This window comes from Colossoma macropomum, unplaced genomic scaffold (genome assembly GCF_904425465.1).
Source record: "Colossoma macropomum unplaced genomic scaffold, Colossoma_macropomum, whole genome shotgun sequence".
In the NCBI taxonomy this organism is placed as follows: Eukaryota; Metazoa; Chordata; class Actinopteri; order Characiformes; family Serrasalmidae; genus Colossoma; species Colossoma macropomum.
This window is the reverse complement of record NW_023494797.1, coordinates 20496598-20516597: the sequence shown is the minus strand read 5'-3', so window position 1 is coordinate 20516597 and position 20000 is coordinate 20496598. Positions and strand designations below refer to the sequence as shown.

Here is a 20000-nt window from a genome sequence, read left to right as displayed (position 1 = left end):
CACAACCGCGCTCCACTGACCAACACCAGGATACACAACCGCGCTCCACTGACCAACACCAGGATACACAACCGCGCTCCACTGACCAACACCAGGATACACAACCGCGCTCCACTGACCAACGCCCGGATACACAGCCGCACTCCACTGACCAACACCAGGATACACAACCGCGCTCCGCTGACCAACACCAGGATACACAACCGCGCTCCACTGACCAACGCCCGGATACACAACCGCGCTCCACTGACCAACACCAGGATACACAACCACGCTCCGCTGACCAACGCCCGGATACACAACCGCGCTCCACTGACCGACACCCGGATACACAACCGCGCTCCGCTCACCGACACCCGTATACACAACCGCGCTCCACTGACCAACGCCCGGATACACAACCACGCTACACTGACCAACACCTGGACACACAACCGCGCTCTGCTGACCAACATCCGTACACACAACCCGCTCCGCTGACCAACACCCGGATACACAACCACGCTCCACTGACCAACAAACAACACAGCCTATAACTGGAGAGGAGAGGATAGGAAAGAAGAGGAGAGGATAGGAAAGAAGAGGAGAGGAGAGGAAAGGAAAGAAGAGGAGAGGAGAGGAGAGGAAAGGAAAGGAAAGGAAAGGAAAGGAAAGGAAAGGAGAAGGGAGGAAAGGAGAGGAGAGGAGAGGAGAGGAAAGGAGAGAAGAGGAGAGGAGAGGAGAGGAGAGGAGAGGAAAGGAGAGGACAGGATAGGAAAGAAGAGGAGAGGAGAGGAAAGGAAAGAAGAGAAGAGGAAAGGAAAGAAGAGGAGAGGAAAGAAGAGGAGAGGAGGAGAGGAGAGGAGGAGAGGAGAAGAGGCGAGAGGAAAGGAGAGGATGAGAGAGGAGAGGAATGGAAAGAAGACGAGAGGAGAGGAAAGAAGAGAGGAGAAAAAGAAAAATGAGAAGAAAAAAGAAAGAGAAGAAAAAAGAGGAAAGAAGAAGAAAGAAAAGAGAAGAGCAGAAGAAACAAGGAAAGAGAATAGAAGAGAAGAGAAGAGAAGAGAAGGAGCTGGAGAACGAGAGACGAGAAGAGAAGAGATGACACAAGATAAGGACAGGAGAAGAAAAGAAGACAAGACAGCAAGAGAGACCAGAAAAGAAGAGAAAAGAGAAAAGAAGAGAAGAGCCCGGAAGTGATGAGACAAGAAGAGAAGAAAAGGAGAGGAGAAGAAAGAACAGAAGGCAGCAGGGAAGACCAGAAAAGAGAAGAGAATAAGAGGAGCAGAAAAAAAGAGAAGAGAGAAGATAAGACCAAAAGAGAAGTGAAGAGACAAAATGAGAAGAGAATAGAGATAAGAAGAAAAGAGTGGAGAAGAAAAAAAAAGAGGAGAGAGCAGGAGAGACCATAAAAGAGCAGTAGAGACAAATAGAGAAGAGAGGAGAAGAGAAGAGAGGAGAGAAAAAGAAGAGAAGAGCCTCCTGTTCTGTTTCTCTTACTGCACCAACAGACTAGTGTTGAAATTCTGCACACACACCACTTCACCCCACTGCCTCTCTCTCTCTCCCTGTCTGTGTCTATCTCTCTCTCTCTCCCTCTCTGATGTACAGGCTGTAGACAGAGACTGGCATTTAGAGCAGAGTTTAAGCTTTAGTTACAACAACACACGTTAACGGAAATTAGAGCCCCACTGATAAATCAGTCGGTAATAACACTGGCTGGAATTTATATCCAGCTAAAGATATTTACAATAATACTTAACAGTTTATATTATAACACACAAACATCTCTGATGTGAGAGAGACTGTTTTAAGCTCATATATCAGCCTCTTCAGACTTTGCTGAACTTTCTAAGAAAGGGGCTTCTATTTGACTCCTGCTGGTCAATATCCCCCTGAGTGATATTTATTTGTTCATGACTGCAGAGAAGACAGCACTTCCAAACACAGACTGGAGAGTCAAATCATAAGAGCTGCAATTTTAATACAGCCTATATTATCATCGACGCTGCATTAACAAGTTTAAGGTGGGCAAATTTAACCAAATAAGGTGGAGGCTGTGAACTGCCTGTAGATGAGTTAGATCAGGGGTCACAACCCAAATGTTAAGAAGAGCAACTTTGTCCTGTTAATAAAAATCAAACCACTTTGGGAGCCACAAGATTTTATATCCATTCTACCATCTTGGCTGTAAAGATGTCTCAGTGTGTGCTGATGTTCTAGTATAGGATAAAAAATATAATATAAATGAAAACACAGACTCACTTTGCTCTGCTTTAAGCTTTAGCTCAGCTATAGCCGCTTTTCTCGCATCTCCAGCAGGAAACTTTTCAAAAAGTAGAACAGTTTCGTGTAAAACGTCTCTCAATGTTTGACTTTTGATGAAGCTGAAGTCGCTTCTCATTCACCAGCTTATTGTTCAAATCTTCCTGTTCCACCTTAAATGTAAGTGCTGCACCATTTAAGGTGGAATGGGAGAATTCGAACAAGAAGCTGGTGAATGAGAAACTTCAGCCTTGCAACTTTTTAGTGTTTGTCAGTTTCTCGCTGCAGATTAAACGTATCAGGAAACCAGCTGGAGTGATTATAAACACTAATAAGTCCATTCGTCTCTAAATTATCGATGTTCATCTTAAATCTCTCTCTTTGCCGTTTCGTTAGCTACTAGCTAGGCGAGACTGTTTTCTGTGTTGCTATGGTGACCAGCAGTCTGCGCTGATCTTCAGGGTTAAAGGGTGAATCAGCAGTTCTACATTAACTCCAGAGTTTAAGATCATTTATTGTTAAACTGTGTTGAACGATCAGCAGAGCTTTATTTTACTGTAAAGGAGGATTATTTTATTATTACCTACAAATCTGATTCAGCTGTGGAGCCACAACAGGACAGTAAAAAAGCCTGGTGTTGCTTCAGAGCTGCATGATGCCGACCTCTGAGTTAGACCAATCAGAGGAAACCAAGCATCCATATCGTGTATTAAAACTTTTTAAAAATTTAAAGAAATCACAATTTTCCAAGTCTCCAACGTCCTGCTGCAAACAGTAAAAACATGATCTCCCTCAGAAAGCAGAGTCTGCTCATCTCTGACTTGTACTCAGCCTCTGCGTTGACCCTCCAGTCCGGCCTGCTTTCGAGGTGGACACCAAGATATCTGTAGGTGTCAATCAGCTCAACGTCCTGTCATACGATGTTCGTTAGTCTGGCTGTGGTCCTCTTCGCCCTCGTGACGTCTACCACCATCTCCTTGGTCTTGGCCACAGTGAGGAGCAGATGGTTCGTTCCACACCACTCAGTAAATTTGTCTACCGGGCCCCTGTTCAGCCCTGACGCAGCCAACCACCGCAGAGCCATCGCAGAATTTCCGAGATCCGACTCGGAAGTCTGTGGTGTGCAGTAGGGCTGCACACAGCGGCGGATTAACACACAAACATCCTGAATATCCACTACCAGACGAAGGAAAATACAAAGAGAAAACGGTGCTACTGCCAGACGAAACGCAGAAACAGAATGATGGGAGACGTACGTGTACGTGTGAACACACACACTCACTAAAGCCCACGTGTCAAACACAAGGCAAGCGGGCCAGTAAGGCCCATCACACAGTCTTATTCAGCCCTCGAAATTATTTAGATTTTCTATTCTTATTAGCCCCTTTCACCCTGAGCTGCACTACAGTCCCCAGCATGCACCGCAACATAGTGCGCATTCTGACCCCCTTATCCCAAAAACAATCTTTGGGTCAGCGGTTACACAAAAAGAAAAGATGCCTGGTGTCTAGTTCAAGTAAATAGGCAGTTTAAAAAAAAAAAAAAACTAAAACAATTTATTTTTATTTAGAATTATTTTGAATCAGTATTCAGTGCCTGTTCTGCTGTTGCAGTTTGGGCCATTTGAGTCACAGCAAAACTTAAAGTAAAAACTTTTTAGAGATTTTGGATTTTTACCCAATTATCTCCCCAATTTAGTCATTTCCAATTCCACCCGCTAGTTAGGACTCCCCCAATCACACGATATTATCAACGCTAGGAGGGCGGAGGCTAACACAGGCTTCCTCCGAGACCTATGAAACCAGCCACCGCTTCTTTTGCTCACGCAACGTCACTGGACAGCCGAACGCGCTCGGAGGAAAGCGCCAACCACCAGATCTGTTACGTCAGCTAACAGACGCCTGCGCTGACTAGCATCGCGCTGAGTGATGGGGGGAGAGGGAGGGGCCATCCTACCCACCCAGAGAGAGCGAGGCCAATTGTGCTCTCTTGGACTCCCGGCTACGGACGGCTGTAGCATCACCAGGGATCGAACTCGCGATCTCCTGATGACAGGGCCAACGCTTAGACGGTTGCGCCACTCGGGAGCCCATTTTTAGAGATTTTTTAACGTGGCCCTTTTAGTGAAGCTTGACACCCCTGCACTAATAGTTACCAAGTAGTACCAAGTGGTTCTGACGAACCATTTCACCATGCAAATAACCATTTAAGCATGCAAAGGGTTCTCTGAGTGTTCATAGTTCTATAGAGAACCACCGTATTAACTAAAGAACCCTTGAAGAACCGTCTTTTTTAGGAGGGTAGATCTGAGATGATTTCACTCGCCCTTTTTATGCAGTGCGTCAGTAGTTATCGGAAATTTTCAGCTCTTTAAAATCGATATCGGTAAATGTTCACATCGTTCGGGCTGTAATGGATGAAGATGAAGGAATGAGAGTAGCTGTGCTGTGTTTGTGTCTCTAATCAGCCCAATGAGTGTGAAGCTACATGTTTACATAGTCAATAACGAGCAGATTAGCATGATAGGAAACAGAACGATCTCACACAACAGACTGATGAGGGTGGAGGTGTGTGTGTGTGTGTGTGTGTCTGTGTGGTGGGGGGTGGGGGGGTGGGACGTTCACACAGAAGCATCTTCTGTACCTGCTGCACTTCAAGAGCAGATGGTACTGGCGTTCACGCCTACACACAGAAATCACGTTCTAAGGACGGAACCGTCCCCGGGGAAGGGCACTGACAGAGATGGCGACTAATTACGCCGTGATCTGTCGCGCTGACGACGGTAACACACTGACTGTTCACTGCCTCTTTTGTTTTACACACATTTACTGGTTATTCATTCTGTTTGTTTTGCTCTTCCGCTCCTCCTTCTCCTTCTTGTCCAGCATTTCTTATGAAATGAAGGGTGTTAATATGAAGTTTGTCCACCTTTACTGCAGTATCAGCCTCTACTTATCTGGGAAGGCTGTACACTAGATGTTGAACATTGCTGTGAGGATTTGATCATTAGTGAGGTCAGGTACTGATGCTGGATGGTCAGTTCTGGATCACTAACTCATCCCAAAGGTATTGGATGGAGCTCCATCACTCCAGAGAACACAGTTCCACTGCTCCACAGCCCAATGTGGGGGGCTTTATACCCCTCTAGTCCCACGCTGGGCACTGATCATAGTGACCTCAGGCTCATGTGCAGCTGATTCTATTGATCAATGCTTTTCTATGGAGATTAAACACACTAACAGCTGAACTCCTGTGTCAGTAATATGTATATTAATAGTGGATGTAGAAGGATGGAAAAGAAGAGATAGGAAGGTGGAGAAATAGAGAAAGAAGGACAGAAAAGGAACAGATGGAGGAAGAGAAATGATGAAAAATGGGGGAAAAAAATGGAGAAAAAAAAAACAAACCAAAAAAAAACTTACTCTGTCTCAGACAAATAAAACCATCAGCCGTGACAGGACAACGAAAACAGGCACGCTTCTCTCTCTCTCTCCTCTCTCTCTTTCCATCATTCTCCCTTGCTCTCTCTCCCTCTCTTCTGTCTCTATTCCTTGTTTGCTCTCTTTCTTCCACCTTTTCTCTCTCTTTCTCTTCTTTGCTCTCTCTCTCTCCCTCGCTCTCCCTGATCATTCTTGCTTTCCGTTTCTCTGTTTCTCTTATTGTCCTTTTTTTCCATCTCTCTACATCTTCGTCCCTCATTTTCTCTCTTCTTCTCTCCATCTTTGTCACTATCTCTCCTCTGTGCTCTCTCTCTCTCTGAGTCTCCCTCTACATTGTTTTGACCTTTTCTCTCTCCCTCTCTCTCTCATTCCATCTCCATCTTTCCTCGCCACACTACACCTTTCTCTATCTGTGCATATTGCACTCTTTCTCTCTCTGTATTTCTCTATACGTGCCTATCTCTCACCCTCTCTCTGTATTTCTCTATACGTGCCTCTCTCTCCCTCTCTCTGTATTTCTCTATATGTGCCTATCTCTCTCCCTCTCTCTGTATTTCTCTATATGTGCCTATCTCTCACCCTCTCTCTGTATTTCTCTATACGTGCCTATCTCTCTCCCTCTCTCTGTATTTCTCTATACGTGCCTATCTCTCTCCCTCTCTCTGTATTTCTCTATACGTGCCTATCTCTCACCCTCTCTCTGTATTTCTCTATACGTGCCTATCTCTCTCCCTCTCTCTGTATTTCTCTATACGTGCCTATCTCTCTCCCTCTCTCTGTATTTCTCTATACGTGCCTATCTCTCTCCCTCTGTCTCTATTTCTCTATATGTGCCTATCTCTCTCCCTCTCTCTGTATTTCTCTATACGTGCCTATCTCTCTCCCTCTGTCTCTATTTCTCTATACGTGCCTATCTCTCTCCCTCTCTCTCTATTTCTCTATACGTGCCTATCTCTCTCCCTCTCTTTTTCTCTCTGTTCAGAATAGCTTTATTAGCATGACTGTGAGGTACAGTATTGCTAAAGCATCACAACAGTAGAAGTGAACAACAAAAACAGTAATGAAAAACAGAATAAGATAAAAGAACCAACATAAATAATGACCATATTAATTATTATAATCATAATATTACAGTATTATTATTATCACTGTTTATAATTATAACCATACAAATTAGTAAACTAATGACATTTGCAATGTTGGGGGTCAGAGGAGTGGGGTATGGAGGGTGGGGGGTAAGTGGAGTGGGGGAGGGTGGAGTGGGGGTATGGAGGGTGGGGGTAAGTGGAGTGGGGTATGGAGGGTGGGCGTAGGTGGAATGGGGGTATGGAGGGTGTGGGTAAGTGGAGTGGGGTATGTGGGATGGAGGTCAGGAGGGTGGGGGTATGGGGGGGCTGTTACCCGCTGTCTCTCAGGCGGTGGCATGTTGTTATGTATTTGGCAGCGAGGGGGGCTGTGAGCTGTGAGCCCCTCTCCAAGGAATATTCATAATTTCTCCAATTCTGTACATTTTTCAAAATTTGGGATTAATTTTTTAAATTCGTTTGTGTAAATTTCCCTTGTTTGTTTGTATTTTTCACAGTGAACAAGAAAGTGCATCTCTGTCTCAACCTCACCTGTCAGACAGTGACCACACCACCTCTCCTCTCTGGGCAGCCAGGACTTTTTATACCTGCCCTGTTCTATGGCCAGGCTGTGGTCACTGAGTCTGTACTTGGTCAGGATCTGTCTCTGCTTTGTATCTCTGACAGTCAGGAGATACTCTTCCAATTCATATTCTGTTTTTAGGGCCTGATAGCATTTTAATTTACTCTGAGTGTTAATTTCTTTACCACTCTCTCTCTCTCTCTCTATTCCTCTTCTCCTCCAAGGTAGGAAAGTCAAACAAAAGCAGACACACAGTGTGTGTGTATGTGTGTGTGTGTCCTCTTTGTGTTGTGCCTCTAACACTCAGATCATTAGCTGTCAGCTAAAGAGAGTGAACACTGACAGAAATATGAGATAATAATTAGTTAATATATGGAGTAAATATCAGCATTTTCACATCACTGAAGCAGCAACTTTACAGGAGAAGAAAACAGTCATAACCTCCTTTTACAGCAGCCATAAAACACAATTCCCCCCCTGTCTGGAGCTCCGTCAGTTTCTACGCTCTGCTTTTTTCCCCTCAATGATGGTGATGGAATATATTTTTATAGAAGTGATTCACAGAACAGAAGCGAACTGTCTGTAGGTGACAGAGGTCCACAATTATGAGTGTTATTGTGTTTAAACGCTGTGTGTTTATGATGTCAGCTGTGCAGAACTGTTTAATATGAAGAAAGTTGCAGGTGTGAATAGTTTTTCACATTAAGGGGTTTTCACCCCTCGCCTTTCGCCCTCATTGCTCACTAGCAGCTCAACACAGAGTCACAGCATTTCAGAGAGACAGCAGAGTCCTAGTTCAGGGTTACAGGGGAATAATTTTTAAAATCATTATGTTATTATCTAATAAGGCCAATAGGGGGCTGTAAAAACTTCAGTGCACGTTAAAGGGCCCATTTCCTACATTTTCCTTCTGTATTTTTCTCCCTGAGATCCAATTCTGATGTTTTAACAGGTTCATGTACCAAATATAGTCATGATACATGTGTACAGTGTTCTTATTACCGTTTCTTTAAGACTTAAGACTGTAGGCAGAAAAGGCAGATGAGAAAATGTGCTGGTTTTTGTGAAATTAAAATAAACAGTGTTGTTTTTGCAGCTTATTTTCTACATATGGGCTTTAAGGAATGGGGAGCGAGTGAATTTGAAACTAACGGTGTTTACATACAACACACAAATCTAATTTTTACATGATATGGACACTTTAATGTAATGAGATTCTGAGTAACGAGGTACATGCACTATATAGACAAAAGAATTGGGACACATCTAATTATTGAGTTCAGGTGTTTCAGTCACACCCATTTCTAACAGGTGGATACAATTAAGCTCATAGTCTTGCAGTCTCCATAGACGAACACTGGCAGTAGAGGGTCGAACTGATGAGCTCAGTGACCTTAAACATGGCTCTGTTATAGGATGCCGCCTCTGCCACAAGTCAGTTTGTCAAATGTCTGTCCTGCTAGATCTGCCCCAGACAACTGTAAGTGCTATTATGGTGAAATGGAGTTTAGGAGCAACAACAGCTCAGCCACGAAGCGGAAGACCACCAAACTCACACAGCGCCTATCCTCTGTTGAATCACCAAAGAGCTCCAAACTGCCTCTGGAAGCAACATCAGCAAAAGAACTCCACATTAGGAGCTTCATGAAATGGGTTTCTATGGCTGAGCAGCTGCACACAGGCCTAAGATCAAAATGGACAATGCCAAGTGTTGGATTTAGTGGTGTAAAGCGCCGCCACTGGACTCTGGATCAGTGGAAACGTGTTCTGTGGAATGATGAATCAGCTTCTCTACCTGTCAGTCTGATGGACGAGTCTGGGTTTGGCGAATGCCAGGAGAACCTTACCTGCCTGACTGCACTGTGCCAGCTGTAGAGTTTGGTGGAGGAGGGATGATGATATGGGGCTGTTTTTCAGGGGTTGGTCTAGAACCCTTAGTTCCAGTGAAGGGGAATCTTAATGCTTCAGCACCAAGACATTCTGGACAATTGTCGCTTCCAACTTTGTGGAACAGTTTGGGGAAGAACCTTTCCTGTCCCAGCATGACTGAGTCCCAGTGCACAAAGCAGCTCCATAAAGGCCTGACTGGGTGAGTTTGGTGTGAAGAACTTGACTGGCCCTCACAGAGCCCTGACCTCAACCCCACCACACACCTTTGGGATGAACTAGAACGGAGATTGTGAGCCAGGCCCTCTCGTCCAACATCAGTGTCTGACCTCTCAAATGCTCTTCTGGATGAATGGACAGAAATTCCCACAGACACACTCCGAAATCTTGTAGAAGCTTCCCAGAAGAGTGGAAGCTGTTAGAGCTGCGAAGGGGGACCAGCTCCATATTAATGCCTATGGATTTAGACTGGGATTCATAAAAGGTCCTGTGGGTGTGATGTGTAGGTGTCCCAATACTTTTGTCCATACAGCGTGCGTGCTGTTATATTTGTGTTGCAGCCAGAGACGATTATAGGCAATAGATAGTTTTCCATTTTATTTTTAACACTATACTACTTGCATCTTATACTACTGCTATATTAATGTTTTGTTAAAAATATTTCAGAAATCAAAGACAAATAAAAAGCTGAAAAATCAGACGTTGTATAAAAATGTGTTCTCTTATTGTCTGAGCGAGTGAATCGATTTCCTTCAGACCAATTCAAACGATTCGAACTCTGGCCCCACAGTGGGCAGCACTGATATGGAGGGTCTCTGGTCTCTGACTGTGGAAGTAAAAGGTTTTACTCAGGTCAGAGTTTAAAACAGTCTCCAATCCCTGGTTTTAACCCAACCAGCTCAGAGGAGTGCAGAAAAGGAGAGAGGGATGTGGTAGATGTGTGTGATGGAGCGATAATGGAGGGTCATGTACCTCAGCTTGGCCCGGTTTTGCCAAGTAAATGGCGCTTTTCGCACATGTATTGTCCAAGCACACCGGCAGCAGGTGGTCCTGAGAGCCGTCGCCATCTGAAAGCAAAACAGAGAGATTTCTGATCAGACTGACGCTAATCATTTCAGAAATACAGACTTTTGACACCTCATGTTCATTCTTATTATACTGTATGTCCAAAAGTATCCAGACAGCCCTTCTATATGGTGAATTCAGCTATTTTAAGGCGCATCCACAGCTTGTGTAACCCTCTGGGGTCCTCTAACTCACCCGTGTGCCAAATTTGATGTTTCTCTATGTGTTTCTCTCTCTTTGTTACAATAAAGTGCAGAAATCCAGTTCAAACACTTCCTGAATCTGTAGAGTCGCCCTTTCCATTCCATCTTATCTCGAGATCATACGAGACTCACGTCCGGAGTTATGAGCCTATGAAGAGGGGCTGAGATACACGTCATCTGCCTCTCACCGCGTGGAACTGGTGGATTCATGTGTCCGTCTACATTCTGTGTGAAACTGACCGACGGACACTCAGGAAATCACTAAGGACGTTAAGGACTCCTGCTGCACCATTTAAGGTGGAACGGGAAAATTCAAACAATAACCTGGTGAATAAGAAGCGACTTCAGCCTCAAAAAAAATAAATGCTGATAGACATTTTACAAGAAACAGTTCAACTTTTGAGGAAAAGTTTCCTGCTGGAGATGTGAGAAAAGCAGCTATAGCTGAGCTAAAGATTAAAGTAGAGCAAAGTGAGTCTGTGTTTTCATTTATTTTATATTTTTTATCCTATACTAGTTCATCAGCACATACTGAGACATCTTTACAGCCAAGATGGTAAAATGGATATAAAGTGTTGAGGCTCCCAAGGTGTGTTTTTTTTTTTTGCTGAAGGAACAAAATGGCTCTTAACATTTGGGTTGCCAACCCTTGTTCTAGGATAAATAATAATATTGGATATATGGATTATCTAAAATCGGCCACAGGATGTCCAACACTGACAGTAGAAGTGCTACACACTGTTTAAAAAGGCCTGTAAAATGTACAGAACCCCGTTTCTGTAGTTCATCTGTATAAGAGGGTGCTGATCAATCGAATGCAGGGTACGAAATGCACCTGCTTTCGATCAGCTGAGCAGGATTCAGCCTGTAGGATGGCATTTAATGACAAACAAGCCAGTTCTGCAAGCGCATCAGCAGCATTCTCTCCACCAAACTTTGCTCCTTTCCGATGTCTTGGTGGACCGTCCCGTTTTGCATTACGGAATACCAATGAGGAGCGTCCACAGGACTGCAGCCCAGCTTTAGGAACGCAGCTCTGGTGTACAGCCTTCCCAGAAGAGCAGAGGCTGTTACTGCAGCAAACTCCCGATTAACAGCCCTGATTTCAGGGAAAACGCTGGACGCTCGGGCGTCTACAAACTTCGGGAGATGCAGTGCAGATCAAACTGCGTTCAGTGAGGACATTAAAAGGAACAATCAGATCACATTCACGGCGCTCGGCCTCTCTCCAGCCGGCATAATGACATTATTAACGCGGGGGACGGGCTGCTGTTCTGCAGAGCTGTCAGACTTTATCTTTCAATCTTCTCTCTCTCTCTCTCCCTCTCTCTCTCTCTCTCTCACTCTCGCTGAGCTATACGGACGGGGACTTTGAGGACACAGAGAAGACGGAACGTGGGAAGAGGAGAAAGAATAACAAGGAGGAAACAAAAAGGCAGAGCAGCATACAGAGTGTGTGTGAGAGAGAGAGAGAGAGAGAGAGAGAGAGAGAGAGAGAGAGAGAGAGAGAAAGAGAGAGACAGACAGAAAAAGACCGAAAGAGAAGAGGCAGGGAGGGGGAGAGAAGAGACAGAGACAGCAAAAGAAAGCAGAGAGAAAGAGAGAGTCTCTTTAAATAAATAAATAAATAAATAAATAAAAATAGTCCAAAGCACTATTTTTGCTATTATTTTATGTGATTCTTGTCATAATTATTCTTATATCAAATGAAATTAAGAGTTCTTGTGCTCTTGTTCTAAATGTTAATTCTTCTTGTTCCTTTTGATGATGCTTTGGCAATACTGTAAATGAATATGGTCCTGCCAGTAAAGCTTATTGAATTGAATTGAATTGAATTGAAAAGGGAGAGAGAGAGAGAGACAAAGAGAAAGAGAGAAAGAGAGTGAAAAGGGAGAGAGAGAGAGAGACAAAGAGAAAGAGAGAAAGAGAGTGAAAAGGGAGAGAGAGAGAGAGAGAGAGAGAGAGGCAAAGAGACAGAGACAAAGAGAAAGAGAGTGAAAAGGGAGAGAGAGAGAGAGACAAAGAGAAAGAGAGAAAGAGAGTGAAAAGGGAGAGAGAGAGAGAGAGAGGCAAAGAGACAGAGACAAAGAGAAAGAGAGTGAAAAGTGAGAGAGAGAGAGAGAGAAAGAGAGAGTGAAAAGGGAGAGAGAGAGAGAGAGACAGAGAGAAAGAGAGTGAAAAGGAAGAGAAAGAGAAAAAGAGAGTGAAAAGGGAGAGAGAGAGAGAGAGAGAGAGACAGAGAGACAGAGAGAAAGAGAGTGAAAAGGGAGAGAGAAAGAGAAAGAGAGAGAAGAGAAAAAGAGTGAAAGAAAAGAGAAAGAGAGGGAGACAGAAAGAGAACAAAAATAGAAAGAAAGAGAAAAGAGAAGGGAAGGAGAGAGATTAAAAAAGAACAAGAGAGAGGGATCAAAGAAATGGAGACAGAAGAAAGGAGAGAGAGACAGAGAGAAGTGAAGAGAGAGAGAGAGAGAGAGAGAGAGATGTTACTGTATATTAACTGCTATATTTTTTACATTGTTTATTACTGATTATCACATATTTAGAAATTGTTTTGACTCTTATTTTTCTTTTACTTTATTGATTACCTATAACTATGCAAATAGATTAATTTATAGCTACTATTGTATCTATAATATTATCTTTCCCTTAACAGAAAGAGAGAAAGAGTGACAGAGATAGAGAGAGAGAGATAGTGACAGAGAGAGAGAGAGAGAGAGAGAGAGAGAGAGGAGAGAAAAGGAGAGAAAGCGTAGTGGTAGAGTCTGTATCATACTGAAACAGCAGAGGCCCCATAAACAGAGGGCTGGTGTGCTGTGAGTGTGTGGGTGTGTGAGTGTGTGTGTGTGTGTGTGTGTGTGTGTGTGTGTGTGTGTGTGTGTGTCGTGCTGAGGAACCACATTAAGGAACTCACTGAAGTGTACACTCTCAGAAACACTCAGTCTGAGTGTCAGTCCTGCTGATGACCCCAAACACAGGAAACCCCAAAACCGCAGTGAAACCTGACAGTCATGATGCAGTAAAGAGTCAAACTGAACTGAACTGCGATGAATTTATGATGCACTGAATCATATCCTAAAGAATCAAATTAAACTGAATCATGGTGAATCAAATCAAATCAAATTGTGCTAAAGTTTTAAGATGCAGTGAATCGTTTCTTAAAGAAATGAATCAAATTGAATCAAATCATTGACAAATCTGAGATGACACATTTTGACACATCGGTTTCCTAAAGAATTTAATTGATTGGGATCATGTTGAATTTTGACATGATCACATTTAATTTAATTTAATATCTTAAAGAATCAAACTATACTGAATCATGGTGTACTGAACCAAATTTAACTGTGTTCAAATTTGAAATTCCCGAGATGCATTACATCTGATTCAATACACCACGATTCCATACAGCTTGATTCTTCAATAAATTATTTAATATATGATCGTTTCAAAATTCACCATGATTTTCTTTAAGACACGTTTCATGGGGGACTGAATCAAATGAATTGAATCAATTTGAAATTTGAAATTTCATGTGAAACTTAATTTAATATCTTAAAGAACAGATTCAAATCATTGTGAAACTCTACTTATCGCATAAATAGACTTGTTTTCTAAATAACAGAACGGAATTGAATTGCAGTAAAATTTGAAAAACTGAATTGTGGTGAAATCAAAAATTTCAAGATGCACTGAACTGTTTTCCACTGAAATGAAAAGAATCCCAACTGGGGTCAAATTTGAGATTCCAAATAATTTCGCAAAAAAATCTAATTAATTACACGATTGTCATTAGAATAAAACTGAATCGTGATAAGAAATTTCAAATTTCAAACAAAACTTAATTTAGTTTCTAAAAAAACAGGACTGAATCATTGTGAACTCTACTTATCGCATAAATAGACTCGCTTCCTAAATAAAAGTACTGAGCTGAATTGCGGTAAAATTCAAAAACTGAATTGTCGTGAAAATAAAAATGTCAAGATGCACTGAGAACTGTCTCTTCAAGAACTGAATCAAATTGAATTGATTTATAGCTAAATTTGAAATTTCAAGATGAACTGAATCATTTCCTAAATCAAATCGAATCCTCAAGAAATCAGAAATTCCATGATGCACTGAATTGTTTCCCAACAAACTGAACAGAACTCAAACTGGGGTCAAATTTCAGATTTCAAATAATTTCTTAAAGAATCAAAACTATTAAATGGTTTCAGATTAATTCGCGATGACATCTAAAGACGCACAAAATGAATCAAATCGTGGAAAAATGTAACATAAACGTAACAAAACATTTTAGTTTCTAAAAGAACAGAACTGAATCATTCTGAACTCGACTTGTCGCATAAACAGACTCGTTTCCTAAATAACAGAACTGAGCTGAATTGCGGTAAAAATTGTGATGAAACCAAAAATTTGCACTGAATCGTCTCCTAACGAATCAGATCTCAGTGAAATGTGAGATTTCATAATCCTAAACAATCACAGCAGATCTGTGGTTCCCCGTCGGGCTCCGGCGAGCGTGTTGATGAAGCTCCAGTAGCTAATGAAGTGGCGGAGCTCCCGCGGGTGTGCCGCCTCGAAACAGAGCAGGATTAGAAGATCATCTACGCGAGCGGCACCTTCCTGGAATCCCGTGACTCGATTAGCCCAAGCTGCGGTTCTGTCGTTAGTTTACGCCACCGAATCAGACTCCAAAGGCCTAAAGCGAGCGCTAATGAATGCACGAGTGCACATGCACACGCGCACCCTACGCATGTGACTCATAACGACATTATGCACGACGCTCAGGGCTCGGGGCGAGCGTCGAAGGAAAAAGAGAGAAAGCAGAGGAAAAAAGGCAAAAACAGCAGCAGCAGCAGCAGCAGCATCATCCCTCCATCCTCCACCTTCCTGACAGCCAAAATGCATCTCCGTGTTGTGCAAGTTCAATTAATGAATAATGCATTTGGCTGTCACTTATTAAAGAAAAAACAGAAGAAAAGAGCAATTACGGCTATGATAAGGCAGATGGACTGTTTTGTCTGGCATATGCTGTGCATTCATTATGACTCTGACAGCGGTGCCACGCGCAAAAATATCCAGAATGAAGCTCGGCGGAGACGCCAAACGAGGAAAGAGTTACTAACTGTAAATACGCTTTTATGAAATTAACTGCAATTAGTCACTTTGTGATTCGGCGGCCAAATTTTGCTAAACGAAGGCCAAACAGCGGCTCTGCGGCTCTGTGAGGAAGGAAACGGTGAGATTAACCAGTGTTTATCTTTAGTTAACGTTCAGGGACATGCATCCTTTTTTCTCTTTAAACTGGATAAACTGCAGATGGGAAGAATAAAAAAACAAGAAAAACTACCGTTAAAGGGCCCAAACCTGAGGTCTCCTTATTGTGGTTGAATGGCTGCCATGTAAGCAGACCAGGTTGACACATTTCTTATCAATCCAGGGTGGGGCTAGAGCGCTTTATCAGCTCCACTTACTATATAGGTGCACTTTGTAGTTCTACAGTTACAGACTGTAGTCCATCTGTTTCTCTGCATACTTTGTTAGCCCCCTTTTACCCTGTTCTTCAGTGGTCAGGACCCCCATGGACCCTCACAGAGCAGGTACTATTTGGGTGGTGGGTCATTCTCAGCACTGCAGTAACACTGACGTGGTGGTGGTGTGTTAGTGTGTGTTGCGCTGGTCTGAGTGAATCAGACACCTCAGTGTCGCTGCTGGACTGAGAATAGTCCACCAACCAAAAATATCCAGCCAGCAGCGTCCTGTGGGCAGCGTCCTGTGACCACTGATGAAGGACTAGAGGATGACCAACACAAACTGTGCAGCAGCAGATGAGCTATCGTCTCTGACTTTACGTCTACAAGGTGGACCGACGAGGTAGGAGTGTCTAATAGAGTGGACAGTGAGTGGACACAGCGGGGGCGGGGGCTGACCTGCTGTAGGCTGAACAGGTGGATATATGTATGTTTTTGCAGCTTAGTTTCCACGCATACGCAGTATGGACTGGGCAGTAAATGAAGTGCTTTGAAATTCCATTAATTTTTCAAAATAAGTAGTTGAGAGTAGTTTAGAGCGGTTTGGTGTGAAAGGGTTGATTATAGAGACTCAGATGTCTTTACAGTGGTGGTGATGGGAACCAGGGGTCGCCATGACTACAACACTAATATAGACATTTTATTTACTATCCAGAACCACCAGTGAACCTACACGAGTCTTCTGAGTTTATATGGAACGTTGATGACGATGAAACGTCCTGCAAATATCCATCCACCACGAATTTTGAAAAATATAGGCCATAAAACAGTGTTTCGGTCATCAGCCAGTGAATTCAGAACCATTTCATGTAGTAACTTTCTGTGAGGGAGCTTTTAGAGGTGGACGTCTGGTTCCTATCACCACCACTGTGAACAGCTCTGACTCGGTAAGTTTTGTGTTCTCATTAGTAGCTACAAAAGAACACATGGGAGCCTGAATGAAGTTCTTTAGCAGTTTAGTTAGACAGTCTCGTCACTGTCCAGCACGTAAAGTCCACTTTAGGCTGTGGTGTAGTTTCTACTTCATGATTCGACTTATTCATCTTATATTTCTTCCAGATGCAGCACTGTGTTCAATCTATTTGGGTCAAAATGTTTCTCGAGTGATCATTTATCATCACAGGATTAATATTCATCTCTAACTTTTTCGCTAGACCTCTTTCATCAGTATAGACTCTGGTGGGCAACATTAGCCAATTTACATGTAATTAACCGAAATACAGCGAGTTTACCTGTAACTGTAGGTGATTGCTGCGGCGGAGCGGAAAAACACTGCTAAACTGATAATCATGACACGGAAAACAGGAGAGAGAGAGAGAAAAAGAAGAAAAACCTCACGGATAAACAAGAGTATTTAAACTCCTACGTAGTGCACTATGTAGGGAGCAGGGAGCCGTTTGAGATTCAGCCCGAGTGTGAGAAGAGGGCGCCGCTGGACTGGAGCTAAATAAGACCTGCCGTGGTCATTTGGTGACCAAGGTTTCTGTATTCAGTGATGGGCGACCGAACGTTCTCCTCATTCAGAGGTCCATGGTTGCTTGGCAACAACACCATACACTAAAGAACCTACATTTCTTGGCGGAATACTTATTTTTGTTAATTATTATTAATAATAACAAATGATTTACTGAGAAATTGTGGACTTTATCATCATTTATGTTGGCCACTGTTTTATAAAAGCACTGAGCCACTTAAGGCCGTGCGTTACAGTGATTTTATTACAGGCAAGGGTTCTTAAAAACCCCCTTCCCTGTGATAAAATCGCCCCTGGTGGCTCGTTGCCTTATTATCCACATCATATAGCATCCACACAAGTCTACTGGCCGCTATAAGCCTCGTAGCTCCAGTACAAAACCCAACCACATCTTGGCTGATCGACTACGTTTGGTTAACTTTTGTCAAACTATCGCTTTAATCTTCACTCAGAGCTCCAGGCTGTGATGTGCTTCAGGCCCAGATGAGCTCCAGCTTCTTTGTTTCCCCTGAAGAACCGGTGACCTCCCGAACTCTCCGCCGCATAAACACCAAGCTGGCTACACGCGGCATTTTCCGCTGTGCTGAAAGAGAGAGATTAAAGGGAGGAACGGCGGAGAGGAAAGAGTCCTCGTTTGCTCAGATAAGCCCCGGCTTTGAACAAAAGGCCAAGCTCCTCGGAGATAAGGCATCTGAATCATATAGGTCATTTCTCTGCGCTTATCAATCATTTACATTACATGAGACGCCTCCGCTGGTGTCATCTCCGCCGCTCTACAGTGATCCGCTGGCTCTCGGAGAGGGAGGTTTGTATTGTAAATGTTTAATGGGATCCCACCGGAGTTAAAAGATTCAACTTGGCTGTGTGTGTGTGTTCATGAGGCCCATACATACACACACACACACACTCACACACTCACACACACTCACAAATTCACAATATTCCCAACTCACCAAAATCCACGAAAGCAGACTGTCCTATCAAACTTCACGTTCTCCGGCGCCTTTCCCGTGTGATTCCTGGTGAAGTTCCCATCCTGAGGAGGAAGAACATTTGAAAGGATTAAAAAACAAAAGGAAAGAGAGAAACAGGCACACTGTTCCGACTGTACGGCACCCTTTGATTTCCAGCGGAGCGTCGGGCAGCTCAGTGACGCGCTGAGGACTTCAAAACCATCACGCGGCTCTCAGGCAAAGCTGTCAGGAGCTGCAGTTGGAGAAAAGCGGCTAAATTAGACCAGCGGGATCAGAGGTGACATGACTGGAATGATGAGAACGGCAGGAAAGGAGGGAGCATTGGAGACGCCTGGAATGACGGGAGTGAGGGCTAAGACAGGGAACAATCATAGTGACTAGAATGGCAGGGATGATGGGAGTGACAGGAACAATGGAAATGAGATGAATGATGGAAACAAATGCAAAGACAGGGATGATGGGAACGATCGCAATGACTGCACTGGTGGGAATGAAGAGAATGATGGGGACAATGGAACTGAAAGGAACAATGGAAGTGAAAGGACAATGGGAATGACAGGAACAACAGGAATGATGGCAAAAAGAGGGATGATGGGAACAACTAGATTGACTGGAATGATGAGAATGAAACAACAGGGCAATGGAAACAACAAGAACAATGGAAATGATAGGAATGATGGGAATGACAGAAACGATATAATGGGAGTAGCTGGGGCGATGGGAATGATGAGGATGACTGGATGGTGGGAGTGATGGGAATGATGGTAATGATGGGAATGGTAGGAATGATGGGAATAATGGGAATGTTTGGAATGGCTGGAATAATGAGAACAACAGAAATGATAGGAATGATGGAAATGACAGGAATGATGGCTGCAATGGCAGTGGCAGGAGTGATGGGAATGATGAGGTGACAGGATGGTGGGAGTAATGGGAGTGACAGTATAATGGTTATTATTAGAACAGCAGGAACAATGGGAATAATGGGAATGTTTGGAATGATGGCTATAATGGGAGTGACAGGGATGATTGCAATGATGGAGATGACAGAATGGTGGGAGTAATGGGAATGACAGGATGATGGTAATGGCAGGAATAATAGGAATGTCTGAATTGATTAGAATAATGAGAACATGAATGATGGGAATGACAGGAATAATGGCTATAATGGGAGTGGCAGGATGGTGGGGGGAACGGGAATGACAGGAGGATGGCAATGATGGGAACGAATAATGGGAATGAGAACAACAGAAATGATAAGAATGATGGAAATTACAGGAATGATGGCTATAATGGGAGTGGCAGGGGTGATGGGAATGATGAAGACAGGATGGTGGGAATAATGGGAATGACAAAAGGGTGGTAATGATGGGAACACCAGGAATGATGGGAATAATGGGAATGTCTGGAATGACTGGAATAATGAAAACAACAGAAATGATGGTCATAATGGGAGTGGCAGGGGTGACGGGAATGATGGGGGTGACAGAATGGTTTGAGTAATGGGAATGATGGGGAAACTGGAAATGTTGGGA

The 20000-nt window shown here is 43.4% G+C and overlaps 1 protein-coding gene across 1 annotated transcript in view; it reads right to left on the bottom strand.

Annotated features, from left to right (window-relative positions):
• LOC118817330 (T-cell immunomodulatory protein-like) overlaps nucleotides 1-20000 on the bottom strand; it is a gene marked incomplete at both ends in the record, with an annotated part of 133333 nt that overhangs the window by 41844 nt on the left and 71489 nt on the right. Inside the window, 3 exon segments of the mRNA XM_036583897.1 lie at nucleotides 10191-10285; nucleotides 18445-18475; nucleotides 18477-18527. Of these exon segments, the coding sequence (XP_036439790.1) occupies nucleotides 10191-10285; nucleotides 18445-18475; nucleotides 18477-18527 (177 nt within the window).